Consider the following 25503-nt stretch of genomic DNA (forward strand, 5'->3'; position numbering starts at 1 on the left):
AACTAATGAGAACCTACTGTATAGCACAGGGAACTCTACTCAATGCTCTGTGGTGACCTAAATGGGAAGGAAATCCAAAAAAGAGTGGATGTATGTATACATATAGCCGATTCACTTTGCTGTACAGCAGAAGCTAACACAACCTTGTAAAGCAGCTATACTCCAATAAAAAAATAAATTAAAAAAATAAAAAATTAAAAAAATAAATGTCATTGTACTAATTCAAGTTCTTGGTGCCATTTTGGCATTCAAAAATTACCTGTGATTTCACCTCAATTTTCATCTAAATTTCATCTAAGTTTTCAAAAATTCATAGACATAAAGTTGTTTATAATATTCTCTTATTTTCTTTCTTTTTTTTTTTTTTTTTTACCTGTACGCGGGCCTCTCACTGTTGTGGCCTCCGCCGTTGCGGAGCACAGGCTCCGGACGCGCAGGCGCAGCGGCCATGGCTCACGGGCCCAGCCGCTCCGCGGCACGTGGGATCTTCCCGGACCGGGGCGCCAACCCGTGTCCCCTGCCTCGGCAGGCGGACTCTCAACCACTACGCCGCCAGGGAAGCCCCTTTAATGACTATGAAAGGAATTCTCTTACAAGCTGGGCCGTGATTATTGTTCTGCTGCTTGGGACCCTTTCCTTAGGTTACCGAATAGGGTTTAAGAGATTATGTGCCACCATGTTCTTGGTCTAGACTGTGGTTATTGTCCTCTGGAAGTACTAAGGCTTAGACTGTGTTTATTGTCCTCTGGAAGTATTAAGACAGCTTCTCATAAGCCACCCATTCTACCAATTCCCGCTGAAAAATTATCAGACGATCCAATTTTCACCCGTCCTCCCCACGCTCACTGGGTTTTCATGAGGAAGAATATGAGGCGAAGCTTGCTAGCAACATGTTTTTAGCTTTATTGAAATTCTTATAAAAGGTCTGATGTATTTAGGCCTGGCCTAAGTTCCTTTAGTCCCTGAAATGCAGGTCCATGGTCATTTTATTTCCATGTCCTCTTAAGTAGGAATGTAAACTAGTAGACTTTTATTTTAAGGTTCAAACACTTAACACCGTTGTTTTTCTCTGATGTAAAGCAAGACTTGTATTTTCCCGAATGAAAAGACCAAGTAAGAAAGTTATGTGGGTCTTCATTGGTAGGATAACCGGATTCTTTGCCAGAACGGACTTGGGAATTTATATCGTTCAACGTGACATCTTTCCACCTCGAGTATTTTCTTTTTTAAGGCAAACTTTGTAGTGTGCTGAGCTATTTATAGTAAAGAGTGCTGTGTTCATATATGCATACATATATTGGCTCTGGGAAAAGATGCATGAGTACATGCGTGTTATGTAAACATAGCAATTAGTCAGAAGGAGAGTCTCTGATCATTAGAACATCAATGAATAACAAGCATATGGTAAGCAAAGAACAACCAATAGCACATATTGGTTTAGTTGTCAGCCAGGAACTTTGCTGGTCTTACACCCAGAGGGTCCCAGCTGTCACCTTCCCCAGGCAAGCGGTGCTCACCAGATAGGACAGGTGATTGTGTATCCGAGGCCTGACTGAGTTTGTGGCTCCCTCAAGGGAGGAGGGTCTGTGCTCACTCGCTACCATGTTGGTCCCCAGGCCTAGAACACATATATGGCCCAGTCTGACCTCCTCCTCGTGTCAAAAGCAGAATATGATCTCCCCATCACTAGGAAAGGGGTGCAGACTGAGGACTTGCAAAGGCCCACGGCCTCTTCTTCCCCCAGAGATTGTAGGGAATCCTCATTTCCTTTCAATCTTTTTTTCTTTCTTTTAATATTTATTTATTTATTTATTTGGTTGCACTGGGTCTCAGTTGAGGCAGGCGGGCTCCTTAGTTGAGGCTCGCGGCCTCCTTAGTTGCGGCTCGCCGGCTCCTTAGTTGCGGCACGCATGTGGGATCTAGTTCCCTGACCAGGGATCGAACCCGGGCCCCCTGCATTGGGAGCACAGAGTCTTAACCACTGCGCCACCAGGGGAAGTCCCCTCCTTTCACTCTTATAGGCTCCATCAGGACATGTGTTCTCCTGACCACAGGATGACACCCAAAGAGGCCTGGAAGGTTCAATATCATCACCTCCAAACAGCTCTGAGACACAGGTGACATAGCTTTAACCCTGACTGCCAGATAACTGAGGGGTGATCTTGGTTGAACCCAGACAGCCCCCACGTCACCCTCCAAATCAGCTTTCCTCCCGTGTGGATGGTTGCCCTGGAAGCCAGTCCTGTCTGACCTTGAACTCACACCCTGTGGGGTTTGGAGTATGTAACCTACTAGTCACACCCGTCCTGCACCCAAGCTTCTTGCTCGAGCCTGACGAAGACACAGGAAAGTTCAGGTAGCAACAGTGGTCTCAGTCATTCTCTATCTGACTAGTAGGCCAGGTGAAGGGGTCAGTTGAATGCTACCTGGAGGTGACGCGGTACCCACACTAACATGACTTATAGGAATGCTGCAAAGTGATAAATGGATTTAGCACCCAAGATACTATGTAATAGCACGCGTGGCAGTCACTCAATAAATGTTCCTTTCACTCCTCGTCTCTGAATCCAGACTGGTTGCTGCAGGAGACTTGAATTGCCCTCTGGCTCCTACAGCTGGCCTCTCCTCTATGTCACTTCCCCCAGCTAACAAACGCTGTGCAGAGGCAGAGTGAAGGGGGAAGATGAATCACTCGGTATTGTCTCTGGCTGGTCAGAACTCTTGGCCTGAGGTTTGGGAATGATCTGCAGAGTAAACGATCTGGGATGCCTCCCTCCCATCTTCACGGATGCCTTTGTGGCCGACGTTGATCTGTAACTCACAGACCACAGAGAACATGGACACGGAGGCCTGACGCGTGGTGTTTAGAAGACTCAGCAAAATGGCAATCCAGTTGACCAGGGCTCCATGCAGGAACCCTGGTGGAAGGGAGAGACAGGCAGTAGATCCCAGAGTTGTGCTTTGGAAAAGATGTCCAAGGGGAGGAGGATGACAGGCCACCGTGGGTCCTGGGATGGGAATCCGGGGGCCTGGGGGTGCTGGGCGGGGAGGCATGGTCAGGGGAGCCCCGAGCGATGCCCCCACCCCAGGAATGCAGGAAGGAGGCTTGGCAGCTGGGTCCGGACCTTGGGCTGGGCCCACTGTCAGTGTCTCTTGCATGTCACTCCAGCATCCTCAGCGTGTCCGCAGTTTGTCACCCCCCATTTGGAGAAGCTGCAGCGGAAGATGCTTTCCTCCGTGCCCTTGCAGGCGACATCATCCATCCAAATCCTCCCTGTGCCTGTGGAGACAAGTCAACACGATTTCTTAGCGGAGATGCAGGAGGGCAGGACAGACAGGAACACTGCTGTCCGTCCTTGACCCGGCTGTCCCGAGCCCTGCCGTCAGTTCTCAAATCTAGTGGTTCCCATCTGCCTTCTCCATTCCACCAAGACCAAATACTTCTTTTCTAGGCTCAGCTTCTTGAGGGCAGAATAAGAATAATTGACAGTGGAGATGGTGGTATTTACTGAGTAGCCCCTATGTGTCAGCATCTTACACATATGATCTTCGTCCATTCTCACCATGGTGCTGCGAGATAGCCATGAATAAACCCTTTTCCTAGACGGGAAAACTGAGGTTCAGAAGGCAACTGGTGCAAGGTTGCTCAGCTTGTAAGTGGCAGAGTCTGAACTCAAACCCAAGTCTTACTGCCTCCCAGGCCACGCTTTATAAGAGACACTTCATAGCTTTTGAGATACGATATCTTGCGGCACTTGTTGATGAATATTCGGACAGGGCCTAATCAGAAGGACAATGTCAGACAGACCCTGCGTTGGACAGATCCAGCGCCCCATAAGTATCTCAAGTACGTCAGTACCAACATTACCTTCAATCTTTTGAAATTTAAAGCAGACGGTCTCTTTCTATGAGCTCAAAACAGTGGTACTTTGAGTGACAGGGGATCCCAGAATTTCACATTATAACCAGACATCTATGTAATGACAGGCAGAAGCATCCCTAACCACAAGTAATTAGGTCAAGTTCCCAGAATACAAGGTCCCTAAGACAATCTAGCTGAGTTTTGCCTGTCTGTTCACTCAGCTCTTAGGGGGACCAACCTACTGGTCTGAAGATACCCATGCAGGGGAGCCTTTAGGAGGCTTTCCCAAGATTCTACCTGAGTCTCAAGAGACATAAACTTGGCACTGAGGTCCCTTACTGAATGTCAGGGGAATAGGGCAGCTGGGTGAGGCTCCAAGGGAATGGAGAGGGCTTGTCTGGGGTCAGAGGGGTTAGTGGAGAGGGGAGAAGTCACCTAGAGCCCCCGCTGATGAACTGGCAGGGCCATCACCCATGGTTCAGGTCGGCTCTCTGGGCTGATGGCCAAGGAAGGCCTCCAATGGCGGCAGCTCACTTGGGAGCCCTCTGGAAGGATGCCTGAGCTTTAGGGCTCCCATCTCCCATGGAAGCAGTAGCTTAGAGCTTCGCTACTCAAAGCGTGGTCCTGGACCAGTAGCACCAGCGTTCCCCAGAGCTTGTCAAAACTGCAGAACCTCAGGCCCCACCCAAGACCTACTGAATCAGAACCTACATTTGAAGCAGGTGGTTCTGCATTGAAGTTTGAGAAGCAGAAATAGGTACAGCAGAAATAGGGCTTTACAATAAGTAGAATAAATCTCAATTCAAGTCTCAGCCCCATCGAGGAAGACCATTTCAGTTGTAAAACTGGGAAGGGATTCCCGAAATATGAGACTTTTCGTGCTAAAGCTGGGTAGGTTCTGGGTAAACCGGGATGGCTGGTCACTCCAGCACCCTGACTTGTTAGGTCTATGAGCTGGCACCAAAAACCATGGGGTCAAAGGTCATAAACTGGGTTCCAACATTACTGACGTTTTTAACCTGGGCAAGTTCAATGAGGTAACTTGTATTCCTGTATTTTGTTTTTCGTGGGTTTTTTTTGGCCACACTGCATGGCATGTGGGATCCGAGTTCCCCAACCAGGGATGGAACCTGCGCCCCCTGCACTGGAAGGGCAGGGTCTTAACCACTGGACCACCAGGGATGTCCCAAGAGAATATATATATATATTTTGGCCACACCGTGTGGCTTGTGGGATCTCAGTTCCCCGACCAGGGATTGAACCCGGGCCCTCGGCAGTGAGAGCACAGAGTCCTAACCCCTGGACCACCAGGGAATTCCCAGTTCCTGTATTTTAAAGGGCTTTCAAATGCACCAAAACCCTATACAGAAGGTAGCTCAGGGATTAGTACTGTACCCTGACCCTACCCCCATCTCCTCCCTGTCCCAACTCTCAGCAGCCAAACAACCTCTCCTTTTAGAGGAATTGTCAGGACTAATTATTAAACCCTTTGAAACTGTCACTCACCCTTGGATTGCATGGGAAATCCCTTTACAAAGAGCATCAAGGGAACACCTAAACCATTTTGCTGCCCACGAAATCGACCACATGAACTAAGTGGTTTGGACATCTTTTTTATGTTGACATTTTCAGCATCTGTTGTCATGGGAATACCAAGCAGTGAATTCAGGAACAGAGCTGGGAGGAGAGGCCTCCTTCTGCTGTCTTTTTGGATGTTATTTCTTCATCAGAGCCTCTTCCCTAGCCGGATACAGTGTGCCTCTTACACAATAAGCTCTTTGAGGCCGAGCAAAAATTCTCAGATTAGATGTCTCCTGGAAAACACATCAGTTTACAAATTACCCTTCCTTGGGCTACAGGCCCAAGAGCTCTGTGGGATTAGTCACATCCAAAACAAATAAAGAAGCAAATGAAGGAGACCGACAAATACAGAACAGGCCCCAAGGTTACGAGCCCAGATGCATACACAGGATCACGAGACTCCAAACTCTAGCTGGTGTTTGGCTAGGGAGTTCTGGCTAACGTTCAGTCATGGAAGAGCTAATAAAATGAGAAAAGCGTTGTTAAATCAGCAGCACTGAATATCTACAGTTACTGGGACATCGCTGAGGGGCCTATGAACCCGAAGACCGTTTGGGCTCCTTGCCACGTCAGAGGGGCTAGCACTGCCATGACTCCAGGTACCGATCATCCTCTTAGCTTTAGAGCTGACACCTGATACTCAACGTGTGGCCCAAGGACCAGGAAATCAGTATCACCTGGGAGGTTGTTAGCACCACAGAGTCTTGGGCCCCCCCGGACCCGAATCAGCGTCTGCATCGTAACAAGATCTCCTAGACTCAGGCATGCATTCAGGTCTGAGAAGCCCTGCTCTAGATTAGGCCAGCCGCTCCACACCAGTCTCTCTGTGAGCTCCATAACATGCCCCATCAGGTAAGCGGGGAAGGGGGTACTCTGCTCGCCACCGTACAGTCAGAAAAATTAAACAACAGGGTGAGGTCTTTACCTCGAGGAGGAAAAACTGGGACTAGAGGCCAGGTCTTCTGACTCTTAGAGCTGTTGGAAGGTGATACTGTTGGGATGCATAAGTGGAGATTTCATTTTCTCCTTATTCATTCATTCACTCAACAAGTATTTAAGAGTCTACTCCATGCTCAGCACTATTCTGGGTGTACGGACTACATCAATGAACAAAAAATGATTCAAGAAAAACACTGTTGGTGGGAATGTAAACTGGTGTAGTCACTGTGGAGAACAGTATGGAGATTTCTCAAAAAACTAAAAATAGAACTACTATTTTAGAACTACAGCAATCCCACTCCCGGGTACATATCTGAAAAAAAACAAAAACACTAACTTGTAAGATACATGCACCCCAATGTTCACAGCAGCATTATTTACAATTGCCAAGATACAGAAGCAGCCTAAGTGTCCATCAACAGATGGATAGATAAAGAAGCTGTGGTATATATATATACAATGGAATACTACTCAGCTATAAAAAAGAATGAAATTTTGCCATTTGCAGTAACATTGATGAACTTGGAGGGCATTATTCTAAGTGAAATAAGTCAGACAGAGACAGACAAATACTGTATTATATCACTTCTAAGTGGAATCTAAAAACTACAACAAACTAGTGAATATAACGAGAAAGAAGCAGACTCACAGATATAGAGAACAAATTAGTGGTTACCAGTGGGAGGGGAGGGGCAATACAGGGGTGGAGAACTAGGAGGTACAAACTATTGGCTGTAAGATAAGCTGAAGGATGTATTACTGGGTTGGCCGAAAAGTTCGTTTGGTTAGTGAAAACGTTGTTCAATAAAGCCCTTCGTGAAAATGAAAAACGTGTCTTTTTTTTTTTTTTTTTTTTTTAGGGAAGCCCGAAAAACGTGTCTTTTATTTTACTTAAAACTGAACGAATTTTTTGGCCAACCCTATATATCACATGGGGAGTACAGCCAATATTTTGTTATAACTGTAAAGGGAAAGCAACCTTTCAAAATTGTATAAAAACAAAACAAAAATCTCTGCTTCATGGAACAAACATCTGAGCTGCTGCATGTTTATTTGAGTAATATTAGTAGAAGGAATTGAGGTAGGAAGTAGATGGGCCCCTGGCCTGGACAGCTGGTGTTTGTCAAGGGCAGTAAAATTGAAGCTTTGTTTTCCCCCAGACACTCCAAGGACAAAGTTAGTGGCAAAAACTGAGCTCTGCTGGAGTAAAGAGATAAGATGACTACTCCTGAGGTTAAGAAAAACTCCCTGATTGCACAGGCACATTAAGACTCCTTGGGGGGTCAAAAAGGAGGGGGTGCCACCCCATAATAGGTGATGCCAAGGCCCCCATAGGCCTCTGCAGTGGGATCCATCTTAGCAGAAAGTTAGCACGCATGTTGGGGGGAGTCCTAGGACAGGTCAGGCGTGGAATAAGAAACAAGAAATTGGCCAAAGGTAAACAAAGACCCGGAAGGACTGTCCTAAATAAATGATTTTTTTTTTTTTTTTTTGTGGTGTGCGGGCCTTCCTCTGCTGTGGCCTCTCCCGTTGCGGAGCACAGGCTCCGGACGCGCAGGCTCAGCGGCCATGGCTCACGGGCCCAGCCACTAACCGCGGCACGTGGGATCCTCCCATACCGGGCGCGAACCCGGTGCCCCTGCGTCAGCAGGCAGACGCGCAACCACTGCGCCACCAGGGAAGCCCCTGGGTAAGTGATTTAAATCACCTCTTTACCGCGCTCCTCATTAGAAGACGCCTACACCCTTTCTCTCCAGGTGTGTATCTCTGCCTTGCTTCAGTCTCTAACTGTTTCTCTGTGTGCTCTCTCACTTGTTGTGCTGTGTCTCGAATAATAAACTTTGTACCTGTTTTTACAGTTTTTGCCTCCTTGAAACATTCTTGCTCTCAAATGGGGGCAAGAGCCAGGGCCACTTAGCTTCTAGCCTCTGGCCCCTGGTGGTCTAGAGGCTAGGATTCCTGGCTTTCATCCAGGCTACCCAGGTTCAGTTCCTGGGCAGGGAACTAAGATCCTGCTTCAAGCCACCACTCACTGCTGCCTCTCTGAGATCAGAATGAGTTACACTGATTCCTACAGGCTGCCATCCGAGCCTCACGCAGGGAGGGACAGGCAGGATGGCTATCAAACATATATTTAAGAGGTAGGAAAACTAAGGCCCCAGAAAGGTTAAGTGACCTGTCCCACGACTATTAAGGGGATGAGATCATGACCCAGGCCCCTGACGTCCAGCCAGTCCAGTCCCCGTGGCTTATAGAACCACATACACGGCACACAGCACAAATCACTAAGCCAGGAGGCTGCAAACCCAATTCGACCTACTGCCTGCTCTTGTGAATAAAGTTTTATTGGAACACGGAGCCTCCCTGCCCCCAGTCTGATTACATTTTGTCTGTAGTTGCTTTTATGCTACAACTACAGAGCTGAGTAGTTGTGAGAGCAACCATCTGGCCCACAAAGCCCAAAATATTTACTCCCTGGCCCTTTAATGTTTGCTGACCCTTGCACTAAGCCACCTCCCAGTATTTGAATTTTATCTTAGAAAAAAAGGGCAAAAAAAATGCTAATAATATAATTAAAAGAGAACACTCCCAATTCTGTCCACCCACTCCCACCTACAAATCTGTATGCATTTGTACCCATCCTCAGCTCCTTTCGTCTGTCTCTCTGTCTCAAAGAAAGATTTTCTTGGCGGGTCCAGGACTAATTTCCCAGCAGTGCTATGGTGGTCTCACCCCCTCCATCTCCTCCTGGACCCTGCTCCAGCCATCACCCTCCATCTTCCTGATCTGCACTCATTCCCTCTCCAACAGCTCTTGGACCAACTTAAAATAAATAAAAAAAAAAAATCTCCAAGTCTTTCTCATTTGGGTCTTTCCTTGCTTTTTTCCCAGGGAAACTGATAATTCAATTATTGAGCCCTGTCCAGGAAAACTTTTATGGTGCCAGACCACAGAGAGCACTGCCAGGGTGTGGCCGTTTCTTGTATGACCCTGGGGAGGACGCAGGTTTGGCAGGCACAGAAGTTCCTTCCTTCCTTCTTCCCTCGCCCCCTCCCCCTGTCCCTCCTCCCTCCCTCCCTCCCACATTTATCCAGTACCTATCACATCCCAGGCACAGTCCTGGGTTTTGGAGCTCTGCCCTCAAGGCGTTCCCACATACCTCGGCGATCAGGAGCGTGTGAGAGGTACGCGCAGGGGATGCCACGGGAGCAGAGGGGGTATCTACACCACGGGCTGGGGTGGAGCGGCAAAGCTCCCCTCAGGAGGTGATCATTGAGCTGACTTTAAAAGCTGAGGAGGAATTAGCTAGGTGAAGAGGAGGGAAAGGCATTCCAGACCCAAGGAACAGCACGTGAGAGGATACGGAGCCGGGAAACAGCTGTGTGAGCTCAGCTAAGGGATGCGCTGCCAGAGGCGGGAGGCGTGTGAGGACTGGCCTTGGGCACTAAGCTAAGGAAAGCAAATGTGATCCCAGAGGCGGGAGGCATGTGAGGACTGGCCTTGGGCACTAAGCTAAGGAAACCAAATTTGATCCTGAGAGCAGGGAAGACCCACTGAGCATCGGGCAGGGGAGTGACAGAGGCAGGAGCTCATTTTAGAAAGATCCCTGGCAGCCAGGAGGAGGAAGGCAAAGGAGGCAGCCTGGAGGGGGACAGGGGCAGCAGTGTGGGAAGGACGTCATGGAGGACGCCCCCATCTCCACCCAACAAGCAGCAAATAAATGTGCACCGCAGGGCCTGCACTGTGCTAACTGCTCACCGTGTGTGATCTCATTTCGAGTCTGCCATCATCCTGCAAAAGTGGAGCCACTGAAGCCTGGAGAGGTTAAGAAATCTGCTCCAGGTCACCAGCTAGTAAGTGGCACATATGGGATGCTAGCTTGGCTTTGACCCAGAGACTGAGCTCCTAGCCACTGCTCTACCCAGCCCGAGCTCCTAACGCAAGAGCAGGGGGAACAGAGAGGAGGGGACAGAGTCAAGGGGCCAGAGACGTCGACACTGGTAGCATCTGTTAAGACTCAGGGACCCAGCAGATAAGGGACACGGGAAGTGGGCGAGGGTGCAAGAAGGGACGAGTCTGCAGTCCTGGCTGGCAGGGCAGGAAGCACAGCCAGAAGAGAAACAGAGTGGATGGAGAGCGGGGCCGGGGGCTTGGGAGCCTCCGGGAGGCTGAGGGTGAGCGGACTGGGACTGGGAATTGGGGCACCTGCATGACGGGAGGCTGTGGTCAGAGGGGCGCTGGGAACTGACGCAAACCCCGCCAGCTGCCAGGAGAGGCGGGCTTCCCCGCCCTCTGCCCCCAGCTGCTAGGGCAGGATAGCCCTTCCAACAGTTTAGAATCTGTGAACATGTCTGCCTCCCCCTCTAAACGGAATGTGCTGAGGTCAGAGACTAGGTTGACTCACCTCTGTGCCCCAGTGCTGAGCCTAGCGCCTGCCCATGGAAAGTGCCAGAAGCTGCTGTGGGAAGAAGGGACTGCAGCCGGGCTAGGAGGATGGGTGCCAGGCAAGCCCCATCCCTTCCCCGGCCCCCATTTCCCTCTGTGCACCCATGAGTAACACCTGGCCTGCCTACCTGTCCAGGTCTCGAATATCACGTGACCTAAGTTATTGGATGATGATGGAAAAAGTACGGTGCAAATTTGATGCTGATGTGGAAGCGAGTCTGGCTTCCCACTGACTGGTTTAAAGACTTGAGTGGTGGGAATTCCCTAGCGGTCCAGTGGTTAGGACTCGGCACTTTCACTGCCGTGGCCCCGGGTTCGATCCCTCGTTGGGGAACTAAGATCCCACAAGCCGTGCAGTGCAGCCAAAAAAAAAAAAATCCGGTGGCAACTGTAGAGCTTCCCTTCACACCATACAATACAAAAATCAAGGCAGGATGGAAGAGTTTTAGGCTAACCCTGCCCATGACATTCAAATGACCTAATGTGGCTTCACTAAAAGAGTTTATGATTCTCCCACCCCACAAAGGTTTACTTCCACTTATTAGGGAGGAGCCCTCACTGGAGCCAAAAAAGGAAAACGAGGACCGTTCCCACTGCTTCTGTTCCTCATGCAAACAGAAATGGCAGTTTTCCTTGAAGAAAACAGGCTGAGACCCAGCACAGAGCTTTAGATGGGAGGGAAGCGCTCTCCCCGAGTGGGCTGCCCTCCGTGGAGCTGGACCCTTTGAACTCCCCACGCGCTGGCCTTGAGGTCGAGAGGCCAGGACGCCGGGGTCAATCGGCCACTCTCCGCCAGCTGTCACAACACATTTCACAAGAGTCACTTCAGTGAGTGTGACTGTCTTGTCTGCTCAGACCGGGTGGCTTCTAAACAACAGACATTTATTTCTCACGGTTCTGGAGGCTGCAAGTCCAAGATCAGGGTGCCTGCATGTTCCGGTTCTAGGGAAGGGCCCTCTTCCGGCTTGTAGGCTACTGTGTGTCCTCACGGAAGCAGGAGGGAGCTCTCTGAGGTCCCTTTTATAAGGGCACCAGTCCCATTATGAGGGCTCTGCTCATGACCTGATCACCCCCCAAAGGCCCCACCTTCTGACACCATCACATTGGGGCTGAGGATTCCAACATGTGAATTTGGTGGGGTGGGGCGGGCGACACAAACTTTCAGTCTGCAACAGTGACTGAGGTCTAAGGGACAAGATTCTGAGCCAGGATTGTGGCAGCCCAAAGTGGGCGTGAGAAGCAAGGCAGCTGTGGAGCGGAGGGTTCCACGGCCAGTCGGGATGTGGCCCGGCTCTATGTCCCCATCTGAAAAGGATGCCCCTCCTGTCGCCATGAGGCCCTTTACCATTTAGCACAGTGGGCTGGGCCGCCATGGTCTCAGGTAAGACAGCAAATGCTCCATGACACAGGTAGCCTCCAAAGCGGGGCCAGCGGTCCCTCCACGGGTCGCCAGGGGACCTGGCAACTGAGTGTGAGTGGGTCAGTCCAAATCCCTCCCCGCACCTGCCAGATAGCAGGTCCTCGTGACGGGGGAGCAGAAGTATTTCACATTCCAGGGGCCCAAGCTGGAAGGCCCATCACAGAGTCTGTAAAAGCCCCTTTAAGTTATAGATGGGACACCAAGATCCAGGGGGGAGCGGCAACGAGATCACACAGTGGGGCGCAGCAAGTTACTGTACAGGTGCAGGGAACACTGTCTTCAGGCAGGTGGGACCATCGTCTTAGTTGTGAGTCAACACAGGTTTCTCTGAGTTCGAGGTCCGATGAAGGAGAAAGCATTTGTGACGGTGAGTATTTATATTTGAGTGTGAACGTGTGGTGTGCTGTGTGTGTAGCTGAATTGTTATGGGCTGAATTGTGTCCCCCCCCAAATTCCTATGTGGAAGTCCTAACCCCCAGGACCTCAGAATGCACCTGTCTTTGGACACAGGGCCTTTAAAAAGGTGATTCAGGATAAATGAGGTCATTAGAGGGGCCCTAATCCAATACGACTGGTGTCCTTCTAAGAGGAAGAGACAGACCCACACAGAGGGACGACCACGTGAGGACACAGGGGGGAAGGTGTCCCTCTACAAGCCAAGGAGAGAGGCCTCAGGAGAAAGCAGACCTGCCAACACCTTGGTCTTGGACTTCTAGCCACTAGAACTGTGAGAAAATAAATGTCTGCAGTTTAAGTCCTACAGCCTGTGGTATTTGTTACAGCAGCTGAGCAGACTAATACAGAGAACTAGCCTGAGGGGAAGACACAGTGCTGTGGATAGAGACTGGAGCTGGGGTAGAGCCGACCTCTTTGCAACAGGAAAGGGACAGATGGCTCAAATCAGCCGTCTGCCCAGGAAGGGTCTGCACCTCTCCCTCAAACTCTCTTGTACCGTCTAAGCCTGTCAAAGGAAAGCAACCAAAGTGGTGAAGACTGCCGAAGTCTTTCCCCCTGAGGATGATATGAAGTGTTTGGAGATCTTCATCTGAAGAAGAAAAGACTCAAAAGAGGAGCAGGGACAGACAGCAGAGTGGATAAGAGAACGGACTCCCGAGCTACCTGCTTGGGTCTGAACCTGGCCTCTGCCATTTGCTAGCTGTGTGACCTTGGACAAGTTCTCCAGCCTCTCTGTGCCACTGTTTCCGCATATGGAAGATAGGGATGATAGCTGTACCTGCTTCCTAGTGTGGTAAGGATTACATGAGTGAAGAATATTTTTAACATGTTTAGAACCGAGCCTGGCACACAGGCAGTGCTATCTAAGCACTAAATAGTAACAAAAATGTAATCGGGACAAATGGGCATGGGATTAGATAAGAGCCCTGAGATGCAGGGCTGAAAACGGGGGCCAGCAGGAGACCAAAAAAGAAAGGGAGTCAATTCAAGGGAAGGAAGAATGTTCTAATAAGCATGGTCTGTCTGAAGACAGACCAGCTCGCTTGGGGGCCGTGAGCATCCCGTGGTCATGGCGGGAAGGATCCAGGCAGAGCCCGGCCGACACTGGCAGGACGACTGTCAAGGGGATGCTGGACAGCAGGGCAGGCCTAGGCCTCCGGGACCCTCGCCCCACGTTCTCCCCCTCCGGGTGCCCTACCTTGTCCGAACTGAGCCGTCCGGTGCACGTCCTCGGCGCTGGGGAAGCCCAGCATGCGGCACACCACGTCCCCGTCCTTCCTGTCCCAGCCGTCGTCGCACACGGTGCCCCAGCGCCGCTCGTGGTACACCTCCACGCGGCCCTGGTGTGGGCCCGAGCCGTTCACCAGCCGGACCATCAAGGCCTCCATGCCACCTGCCGGGAGCAGCGCAGGGTCACGGGTCACTACCCGAGCTGGACACAGTGGGGCCCCGCCTGGGGACCGCCCCCCGACGCCCCGCCCCCACCCGGCATAGGAGAGGGGAGCTGGGGCTACAGCCGAGGCGGAGCCGGCAGCCAGCAGAAACCCCACGTGGTGTCACCCCTGCCCGTTATCACCCCTGCCCGTCTTCTCTCCACCCTTTTTTTTCTAAATAGACTTCTTTTTTTTATAGCAAAATTGAGAAGGAGGTACGAAGATTTCCCGTAGACCTCCTGCCCACCCCCCATGCAGAGCCCCCTTGGCCACTATCAACACCTCCACCACGGCGGTAATCTGTGAACCCACAATGACACGTCATGATCACCCAGAGTCGACAGTTTACACTGGGGTTCACTCTTGGTGTTGTCCACTCTATGCTTTGGGCAAACGTCTAATGACACGTATCCATCATTACAGTAACCTACAGCACAGTCTCACTGCCCTGAAAGTCCTCCGTGCTCCACCTGTTCACCTGCCCCCCCACCTCCTAACCTCTGGCAACCACTGATCTTTCTCCCGTCTCCATAGTTTTGCCCTTCCCAGAATGTCATATACTTGGAATCATACGGGATGTAGTCTTTTCAGATTGGCCTCTTTCACTTAGTCATATGCATTTAAGGTTCCTCCACGTCTTTTCAGGGCTTGATAGCGCATTTCTTTCCAGCACTGAATGATATTCCATTGTCTGGATGTCCCACAGTTTAGTTATCCATTCACCCACTGAAGGACCTCTTGGAAGGAATTATGACTAAAGCTGTTACAAACATTCCTGTGCAGATTTCTGTGTAGACGTAAGTTTTCAACTCATTTGGGTAAATACCAAGGAGCAGGATTGTTGGATTCCTCTCTACCTTTTGACACCTGGTGACCAGCAGTCAGGCCTGCCAGAGAGGTGGGTGAAGGGGAACAGGAAATCAGGGGATGGTCAAGGCTTTGTGAACAGGTGGCCCTGCCGCGTAGTTTAGTAGGTGGAGAGGTCCCCAAGGAGTGTCTCAGCCCTGCGCCGTCATCTGTGTCCACCTTCCCACTAGGCTGTCAGCACGAAAGTGTTTGAAGCCAGACAGACCTGGGTGTGAATCCTGGCTCTGTCCCTTACTACCTGTTAAGTGGGGGACAGTAATTCATCAAATCTAAAAAGCCGCTGTTTTGTAAGGCCCATCACCGTTTTACATGCTACTAAGAAGGAAGAAGCTTTGCCAGTTACAGTGGCAGGCTATACATATTGCTACAGGCTTCCAGGTTTCAGAGATGTTAAAACGTGTGTCACAGAATCAGTGAAATACAGCAATAGACGTAAAGAGCTTAGAATGGTGCCTGGCACATACAAGACTCTTCTTTCTACCTGAACGACCTTAAGAAAGTCTTCCAGACTCTCTGAGGGCATTGCCCCAACTGTGACATGGGGACAACGCATAGGGCTGTTTTGCAGACTAAGTGAAATGACCCGCGTAAGGCTCCAAGCACGGTGCCTGGCACATAGTAGGAAATAAGCAAGTCCCAGTTTGCAACCCTGGATCCCCATCTCTGATGGCTGAAGCCATGTCACGCTCATCTATAAACTCTGTTCAGCACAGAGCTTGGCTGCAGGAAATGTACAGTAAACGTTTGCTACAACGATGAAAGAGTGAAGATTCATTCTTTTGCATTACAAAGCAAGGCGTTACTTCTCCAAGGGGAGCAGCCGAAAAAAGCCTTTGGATCATCTCAAAGCCAGGGTTTGGCTGGAGAGTTACAGCGTCAGGGAGCTACACACCGTTAGTGCCAGAGCTGGGATGGCAGCTTGGGTCTACCGATGTGTCACCTAAGGTCCTTTCACCAACCTGCCTGCCATGCCATGAGCTGTGGCGGGGGTGGGGGCAGGGATCTTCGCCCCTCAGGGACCTGAGCTTCCTCTTGACAAGATATTGGAGTGGTCACTGAGTCTTAAGTATGGCCACACATCAAAATCATTAGTAACGCCTGTGAAAAGGCAGATTCCTGGGCCCACTCAGACCTACTGGATCAGAATCTTGGTGACAGGAGTTAGGGATCTGTATTTTTTACCAGTGTCCCAAATGACTGTGAGGTAATCTACATTTGTGGAGTGGCCTTTGGGAGCGATGGTATTAGGTGATCTGTAAGGTTCCTTCCGGCTCCATGGCTCAGTGATTCCAAGACCAAGGACGAGGCCAAGGTTGCCACTTTTGCAGCCAGAAGCCGCCTGGACATGTGGGGTGGAGATGGGTACAACTGTGCTGTGACACAGTGACAAGTGTGTGATACGATGCAGGAAAACCCTTCCACGAACTGCCAGTGAAAATAGCAAACCTGGACTTCCCTGGTGGCGCAGTGGTTAAGAATCCGCCTGCCAATGCAGGGGACATGGGTTCAATCCCTGGTCCAGGAAGATCCCACATGGCAGGAGCTACTGAGCCTGTGCTCTAGAGCCCATGAGCCACGACTACTGAATCTGCATGCCACAACTACTGAAGCCCGCATGCCTAGAGCCCGTGCTCCGCAACAAAGACAAGGCACCGTAATGAGAAGCACGTGCACCGCAGCGAAGAGTAGCCCCCGCTCGCCGCAACTAGAAAAAGCCCGCGCAGAGCAACAGAGACCCAACGCAGCCAAAAATAAACAGATCAATTAATTAATTTTTAAAAGTCCTTATCTTAAAAAAAAAAAAAAAGAAAGAAAATAGCAAACCCAATCAAGTTCTGCTCCCAATAAGTACTGCACCCTTGGACTATGTTTTTGTCTTTCTTTTCTTGACCGGCTGGGCTAGGGGATTCCCTCTTCTGATGACTGTGACTTGGCAAAGACCTTTTCTTAAAAAAATAAATTTATTTATTTATTTATTTTTGGCTGTGTTGGGTCTTCGTTGCTGCACGCGGGCTTTCTCTAGTTGCAGCGAACGGGGGCTACTCTTCGTTGCGGCGTGTGGGCTTCTCATTGCAGTGGCTTCTCTTGTTGCGGCGCACAGCCTCTAGGCGCCCGGGCTTCAGCAGTTGTGGCTCGCGGGCTCTAGAGCACAGGCTCAGTAGCTGTGGTGCACGAGCTTAGTTGCTCCGCAGCATGTGGGACTTTCCCGGACCAGGGCTCGAACCCGTGTCCCCTGCATCGTCAGGCGGATTCTTAACCACTGAGGCACCAGGGAAGTCCTGGCGAAGACCTTTATAGGCTCCTGGTGGAGGTGGCAGAATTGATAAACCCCACATCTGTGCCACATGGGAAAGGAGAGGAATTAGAACTGGCTGCGTGTCTGTTTTGAGTTGCCCAGGCTAGGAAAACCCCAGAATATTCTGCACGGGGGACCAAAGAAGTCCCCAGGAGACCACACCATTCCCAAGATGCTGCAAGAGTACAGTGTGATGGCATGGAAAGGCTCCTGGAAAAGTTTAATTCTATTTTCTATGCATCCTTCAGCCCTGACTATTCTCCCCACGTGGGTTTACAGGCTCCAGCCAGGTTACCAGAAAAGGCTGAGGATGAGAAAGAGAGTGCAGGAATCCTGGCGACAGAAAACACAGAGAGAAGCAGGATGCAGAGGCCAGGTCTGAGACAGGGACGCTCCCCTGGGAGCCGTCATGACAAGCTAACCTGGAGCCAGCAGCAGCAAAGGAGGCCTGGCCCCGGGTCAGGGGTTGGCCCTGGGGGGTTGGCCGAGGCTGAGACGTCAGCCTTGATTTCCCCCAGACCCGCCTCACCTCTGTCACCACACTGTCACGGTGGCAGTGGGCCAGGCCAGGCCAGGAGGCCTCCAACAGCAGCCCCCGTGTGAGGTCATCAGTAGAGGGAGAAGGGTCAGGAGGATGCTGTGTGTCCCAGAGCAGGCCAAGCAGTGTTCAGGGTCCAAATAACAGGAAGAAGCCGGGGGGAGTGCGGGCAAGCAGGGCTGATGTTCAGAGACTCCCCCTTAATCTCTCCACTCTGGCCAGCCTGAACTCACTCTGTTCACTTCTTTGTTTTGCCAGAAAAGTGATCATCTATTAGGGGCTTTGTCCTGTTCTAGGAGCTACGGATACATCCATGAACAAAGTCTCTGCCCTCGTGGACTGATATTGTAGTGGGAGAGACTAGCGATAAAGCTAGGAAGCAAATAAAACTATAACGATGGCCACATAGTGACGCACAGATGGGAACAGAAGCACAGGAACGGAATGGAGCGTGGAGGGGGCGCCATCTTGGATGGGGAGACAAGGAAGGGAGCATGGAGGGGGGCACCATCCTGGATGGGGAGACAAGGAAGGGAATGGATCACGGTGAGGCCACCATCTTGGACGGGGAGACAAGGAAGGTAATGGATCGTGGGGGGGGCACCATCCTGGACGGGGAGACAAGGAAGGGAATGGATCGTGGCGGGGTCACCATCCTGGACGGGGAGACAAGGAAGGCCTTGAGTGGAGACCTGAATGAGCAGAGGGCGAACATGGACCTCCCCCCACCCCCCAACTCAGAAAAGCCCATGTCTGTATCTGGCCTAAGATTTTCACGTCCTTTAAATCTCAGCTTGAATGTCACATCTCTCAGAAAGCCTTCTGTGGTTCCCCCATACCTGGCCACAGCCCCTTCTGTGGACATACTAATCACTCCATGGAATAATTGCCTGTTTACTTTTTGGGGACACTGTAAGCATTCTGAAGACAGGTCATGTGGCCTGATACAGCGCCTGGTACATCAAGAGGCACCAGCTGGGCTAAATGAAGGCATGCGCGAATGAATGCACTCAGATAGTATATACCCCAGCGGGCAAGTCCTGCCTCGTGGACACGGCTCCCCAGAGCCAACGGCTTTGGTGGGAGGCAGAGGAGAGTCACCACCAGGGCTACCGGTGTTTCCAGCACCCTCTTTATTACATCACAGGCCCTTCTACTCAGTCCCCTCACTGACGGCTTCCTTCCGTCGGACGGACATGGATTCTGGACCCAGAATTCAAGCTATTGGTACAAGGACCATACATTCCAAGCGAGAAAATAAGGCTGTGGCCTGTCATGTGAATACAGTGAGTGCTGAAGGAAATCTGGAGAGCATCACTTGGATGCTGAAATAGTAGAATTCCCAGGAGGCTTCAATGTATATGGAAGTGGCAAAAGAATATTTGGAAACAGGTCAACTTCCAAAAATTGGAAACATACGGCAACCATGATTATGGGACCCACAGCGTCAATTTCAAGGATGTTCCTGGTCTGTGCCCCATGCGCCCCACACATCAAGCAAGGTCAGAGCCCCCATCAGTCCTGTGGCTATGTGTGTCCCCCGCACCCCACACACCCAGACCCCAGGGTTGGCTCATCAAGCACTGGAGCCTGTTCCTTGTCACTTGTTCGCAGGTCCCCCCGATCCAGGGCTTCTCCCTGGATGGAGGCTGAGCCCAGTTCCCTGCCTACGGGATCGGCAGATGCTGCACACGCCCCAGAAGAATCAATGAGGCACATCTGGGTCTATAGCTCCATCTTACAGAACATGGCACGAAGCTGTAATTTTTCAATCCTTTCTTCCCCCTAACAAAAGCCCATCCCTGTGGATACCTCCCTTAGGAAATCCGCGGCTGAGATTTGACCTGATTATGATGCAACCTGCGCCAATTCAGGGAATCAGACAGTTTAAGGGGCTGTCCTAGGAACAGAATCTCTAGCCTGCTTTGCCCTGGAAAGCTACAGGGGGGGGCCTGGAGGCAGCCTTTCCCAGGCTGAGCCACAATGCCACCTTCTGGAATGCACTTGCGGAATCACCCAGCGATGGCAACACTGACCCCCTCTCCAGCTGAGAAGAATGTCATGACTTGCTAAGAGGATTGGGTTTCTGTGGGCAGAGGGTATAAACTTTGCTTTTTCCCAGCAGTTTCTGCCCTAGAGCAAAGCTTTCCCACCAAGCAACCAACCACCTATGGGAAACGCTCTTACCCCACAGCTGTGTCAGCCGGACATAATCAGATGTGGTGTCTGGGAGGCTGCCTCAGCCTGGTACGTGGCCCCCACCCCCTTACGCTTCTTGTAAGTCCAGGGAGCTTATTCCTTAGACACCCACCCAGAGCGCTCCCCAAGGAGTGTGCGGGGCTATTTGGGGTCAAGGAGATGCCTCTCTTTGCACAGGACAGTAGAGGAAGATGGAAGGCAGGGGTTTTGATTGTACAAAGCCCAGGCACTCCTAGGCCAGTAGTCAGAGGGGATGGCCCAGGTGGGGGGCAGAGGACCTTAGGCTGTCACAACTGCATGTGACTTCCCCTAATAGCTGCCCTTGACCGACAGGCCTCTTTACTTCCTTCTTAACCGTCCACCTCGGTGAGCCCTGCAGAATCCTTCCCAAGCAAAGTGTGGATCCACAACTCCACAGAACCCAGTCCGCCAAGCGCAGCTCATGCGGATATCTGAGTTCGATTCATAAAGGGAACCCCCTGAGTGAAGAGAGTATCAAACTCTTTCTCTTGCTCTGGGGTCCCTACTCTGCAGACTGGAATCTACCTGGACATGTGCCCACGGTTTGTAAGTGGAGAGGACAGTAGCGACCACAAGGCTGGCGCACACCCTGCTCTCTGCAGGAAGAGCCCTGCCCGCGTTCCATCTCTGGTCTGGGAGACCCAAGCTGAAGGGAAACACCAAACGCTGTTCCTCACTGAACACCTGGAGGATGAGTGGAGGGTTTCCTGACTTGATAGCTTGTCCCAAGTCCTAGCCCACTAAGTCCTGGGCACGAGTTTTTCCTCATACCTCCCATAGCAGGGACCCCCCGATGTTCTTTTTTCCCTGCTGCCCCAGATTTGGGGTCAGAGGTTCTCCCTTTTTATACAGAGAAGCAGAGAAGAGTCCCTTCCACCAAAGCCTCGACCAGCAGCATCACTGTAACTAACAGGGGAGGAAGCTGATGCATGGAACCCAGGGCAGGAGACTGGTCCTTTCCAGCTGGGTAGCCTCCTTGCTCTCTCCCAGATCAAAGGGTTCAGTCATTCCACCAACAAGTTTCCCGGAGCATCAGTGGCTCTAATCCCTGCTCAGAGCTTCCAGCCTAGCTGCAGGGCCAGACCCCAGAAGCCACCTCCTCATTCCCTGACCTGCTCTGCTGACCCTGCCCATTACCCAGGCCACTCCCGGGACCAACCATGAGGCCCTCCTCCACCCTCCTGCAGTGGGATCGCAGGTCTGCTCCAGTCCTGACCCGGCCCCTCAGTAAAGAGGGTGGGACTGAGGCACAGAAGAGGTCAGACGGTGGAGAAGAACAAGACATTGCATCTGGATGAAGGAGCTTTGCATTTTCTGGAGATATCTCTAGCAGCAACTTCCTCACGCTCAGTTGTAGGCTACAGATGTCACCACTATTTGGTGCATGGAGCTACGTTTAGGTAATCGTCACACAGTCTTTAGGCTTTTCTTTTTCCTTTTTTGCTGCACCGCATGGCATGAGGGGTCTTAGTAGTTCCCTGACCAGGGACTGAACCCATGCCCACTGCAGTGGAAGCGCAGAGTCTTAATCGCTGGACCGCCAGGGAAGTCCCTGGGCTTTTCTAACCATCACAAATGATGGAGAAGCCTAGAATTTCCCAGCTGGCAGAGACCTGGAGATCATCATAATCCAAACTCTTCATGTGATACACAAGAGAACAGAGGCCCAGAGAGGTGCTGTGTTTGCCTAAGGTCATCCCACAGTCAGTAGTAGAAGAGCTTGGACTGAACTTGAGACTTCCCATTGGAACCAGTTCTCCATCTATATCTTCCTTTCTCTCCAAGTCCTTCATTTTTTTTTTTTTTTTTTTTTTTTTTTTTTTTTGGGCCACGCTGCATGGCTTGTGGGATCTTAGTTCCCTGACCAGGGATTGAACCTGGGCCACAGCAGTGAAAGCACCAAGTCCTAACCCCTGGACTACCAGGGAATTCCCTGAGTCCTTCATTCTTCATGGGATCTCTGGGCTGGGTCCACTAAGTCGGCTTCACGACTTTGATGCAAGATGTCTCTGGATGAAGGAGTCCCCTTAAAAACAAATGACTTTAACCCTTGAATAGTAATGCTTCTACCCTAAATGCACAGAAACAATCTGGCTTCTCCTAAGTCTTCTGGGAGTTCCAAGATGGCAGGAAGACCCTCATGAAGCACAGCTACTGCCGAGTTTGTATATGAAAATGAAGATGTTGCTGTTTCCAGTTGGGGAAAGGATAAACCTGTCTTAGCTTTCGAGAGAAGTGATAATATTCCATTGACCTCCAATGTGATTCTACTTCCACTGACATCCAATGTGGTTCTACTTCCACTGACATCCAATGTGATTCTACTTCCTGTGCACAGATGTGGGGGGACTGAAGATGCATTATCTTTATTAATTCTCTATACAACGTATGTATTTCTTTTTTCAGTTACTCATTTACTTATCCATCCAGATGCACTTATGGAATCCCGACGATATTCCAGAATTCTACTAGGTGCTAAGGCTGCAAGGACAAATAAGTATTGTCTACCCTTGAGGCACTCAAGTGAACCAACAGCCTCAAATGGATAAAACCACAGAATGTCAGAGCTGGTAGAGACCTCAGGGACTTCCCAGTCCAAACCCCTCATCTAGAGATGAGGAAACTGATGTTCAGAGCTGGGATGCCAGATCCCTCTCTTTCTAGACCACTGCTCCTTCCAGCATTGGCATTTTCAGTGCCCTCAATACTTAACCTTATGCTTGGCCGACTGAAAAAGCTACGTCAATGTTTGATGGCTAGGTGTGATGAAGGGCAGATGGGTGGGTGGATACCTGACTTTGTCAGGGGGTCCGATCAGAACCCCCAGCTGAGCACCGCATGGTTCCTGTATCTCCCTGGTTCTACTCTTAACCTTTGGCGCCTGGCTGTTCAGAATAGGTGCAGTGTCTACCCACTGAGCCCACCACACCAGAATGAAGACCGTGACGGGGGGTCCTGACCCCGGGTTGTATCTATTTGTGCTGCTTTTCTGTAGATCATTCTAGACTCCCTATTACTGGTTGATTATTCTAAACATGGATTGACCCAGCCATGGGGACACAGAGGGTTGGAACCTGCTTCTTCTCTGGACACAAAAATGCTACAAGGCAATTCCAAACTTCCCCTGCTAAGTGCCATGAGAGGGGATCTGGGGTGGTTCTTGTGGGGTACAGAGGAGGGCGGTGAGCCAGGAGGAGCGGACTGGCAGGGGCCAGGCGGGGCACGCTGCCAGCGTTCTTCTTAAGCCTTAGAGGCACTAGGACGCTCTCTCTTCCTCCTTTCTTCACCTGTCACACTCACTTCCCAGGGTGCTTGAGGGGATCAGTGACAAAGACCCTCTCCTTGACCAAACCCACAGTTTCTAACAGCTCCAAGCTGCATGCCTAGGATGACCCTAGCCGCCCCCCCCTCCCCCGCCTTAAGGTGCCTGCCTGAGAACACTCAAGGCTGCTCAGAGAATTTAGTGTTTGTCCCAGCCGCCATCTGAAGACAGCGCCCTGTCTCCCAGCCTCTGTGGGAGGGGAGGAGTCTAACTTGGATCAGCCCAGTTAGCAACCCAGATGGGTTTCACAGGGACCAACCCCCTCCTGCTTTTAGTAATTTTTCACGTCCCTGACTCCACTGACCCTCCGCTCACCCCTCACTCCCTCACTCTCCCATTAAAACGCCCAGTCACCTCTGTACAAATCAAAGTTGCATTCAATTCCCCTTGACCTCATTGCCCCACTACATACAGTATAGTACTGATTAAGATCTGTCCTGACCACTTGAGCACCCAGCTTTGCTTATCTTTGACATCAGGTGTGATAAGACTGGCATTAGATAAGCTAGTCAACCTGTATGCCATGCTCGCAGCCCGTGGGCACTTCCTTTCCCATGTGTAAGGCCATGAGTGATGGATGGGTCTGGCTCAGGAGTTGGGTCCAAACCACTAGAATGATGTAGCAGGATCACCCAGACTCTCTTAGGAATCTGAGTGGGGGGGCATATGCAGAGAGCTGAGACGCAGCTGAAGCAAGAAGAGGCAGGGACGGTGGAATTAACGAGCCATGTTGGACATGAACCCCGGTCCTGAAGCCCCCAGAACTGCCTGGGATCCTGAAAGAACTTCCCCTTCCAGGCTCTGCAAGGCCCACTTGTATTATGAGCCCCAGCCTTCCAAAGTCTTCCCAGGTGTCCTTACCATATGACCCCATTACGTGAAGTGACCCAGTGAGTCTCTGGTCCTTGCTACCAAAAATGCCCAGAGAGAGCACCTGTGAATCCCACGCACCCACCTGAGAGCTGCTTAGCTACTTGCCTCTTCTGCGCTCGGTGGATTTGGGGGATTCGGATGGAGGAAAACATGGTGGTGGTGATCCCTGTGGAGGCACCAGGGGAGAGCGGAGTGAGGCTGGCTCTGGACTCAGGAACAGGGTCTAAATTCTGGCTCCACTATAGGACCAGATAGGACCTCTCTACACCTACCCTCTTCTTAAAATGGGTAAAATGGTGATGGTTCGCACATGTCAAAGACTTGGCACACCAGGGGAACCCCTTACTGTGAGCTCCACCCCCGGTCAGCCGCACTTCGCCCAGAAACACGTGGGTCCGCTCTGAGACGTCTTCATGAGTTGCTGAGGGTGGCTTGGATACCAGTAGCCCCATCAGGGGTGTATCCTTGAAAGCCTCGTGGCAAAGCAAGCCTGCTGCCTGGGGAGCGGGAGCAAGGCGGGGCTCATCCCTCCAATTGGACGAATCTCCTCCTAGCTTCCTCTGCTCTCCCCAGGGCTCAATTCCTGGCTTCTTAGCATATTAGGGGAGGGGGACAGGGGCGTCGGCAGAAGACTGGCTCCTGCTGTCAGCAAGTTTCTGCTCACTAATGCAAGCTGGATGTGATTCGTTAAGCAAGGCCACTCCGGAATGGTCCAGGAATGTGAAAGCCAGAGCTGAGGCCACTCTGGGGCTCCCAGCACATATCTAGTATGTGGGGATTCTTTTCTAAAAAACAAATATTTTTGCTCTCTTTGCCTTGTGAATGTAGATGTAGGAAAAGCAGGGTCTTAGACAAAGCAGGCTGGGTCTGCTCCAGATTCCCCTGCTTTGGCATTGAATGCCTGAGCCCCAGAGCTGGAAGGGACTCTGGATGTTGGCCTTGAACCACCCCCCCCCCACTTCCACTTCAAATACAGGATTCCTCTCCACTCTGTACCAGGCCTGACAGCTGCTCATTCTGCCTCTGGGGATGGAAGGGAACTTGACAGTATCTCTTGGGAATCCATTCCAGGATTTTAAAACCAACATCTGGTTTCACTCACAGGGTGCTAGCATCTCTGGAGGGCTCCAGTGTTTTTTTCATCCAGTTACTCCCTACCTTATTTTACTCTATTTGCTTTGGGTTTCAGGGTTATAACTGGGGGGCGAGATGCAGAATATCTTCCTCTTTCTCCAGCATCTGGTGGGAGC

The 25503-nt window shown here is 51.1% G+C and overlaps 1 protein-coding gene across 1 annotated transcript in view; it reads right to left on the minus strand.

Annotated features, from left to right (window-relative positions):
- Window positions 1-777: 777 nt before the first annotated feature.
- SCARA5 (scavenger receptor class A member 5) overlaps window positions 778-25503 on the minus strand; it is a 120462-nt gene continuing 95736 nt past the window's right edge. The window contains exons 8-9 of the mRNA XM_024130905.3: window positions 13903-14097; window positions 778-3280 (exon numbers count right to left, since the gene is read on the minus strand). Of these exons, the coding sequence (XP_023986673.1) occupies window positions 3144-3280; window positions 13903-14097 (332 nt within the window). The 3' untranslated portion in view covers window positions 778-3143. The remainder of the gene's footprint in view (window positions 3281-13902; window positions 14098-25503) is intronic.

Source organism: Physeter macrocephalus, chromosome 9 (genome assembly GCF_002837175.3).
Source record: "Physeter macrocephalus isolate SW-GA chromosome 9, ASM283717v5, whole genome shotgun sequence".
Taxonomy (NCBI): domain Eukaryota; kingdom Metazoa; phylum Chordata; class Mammalia; order Artiodactyla; family Physeteridae; genus Physeter; species Physeter macrocephalus.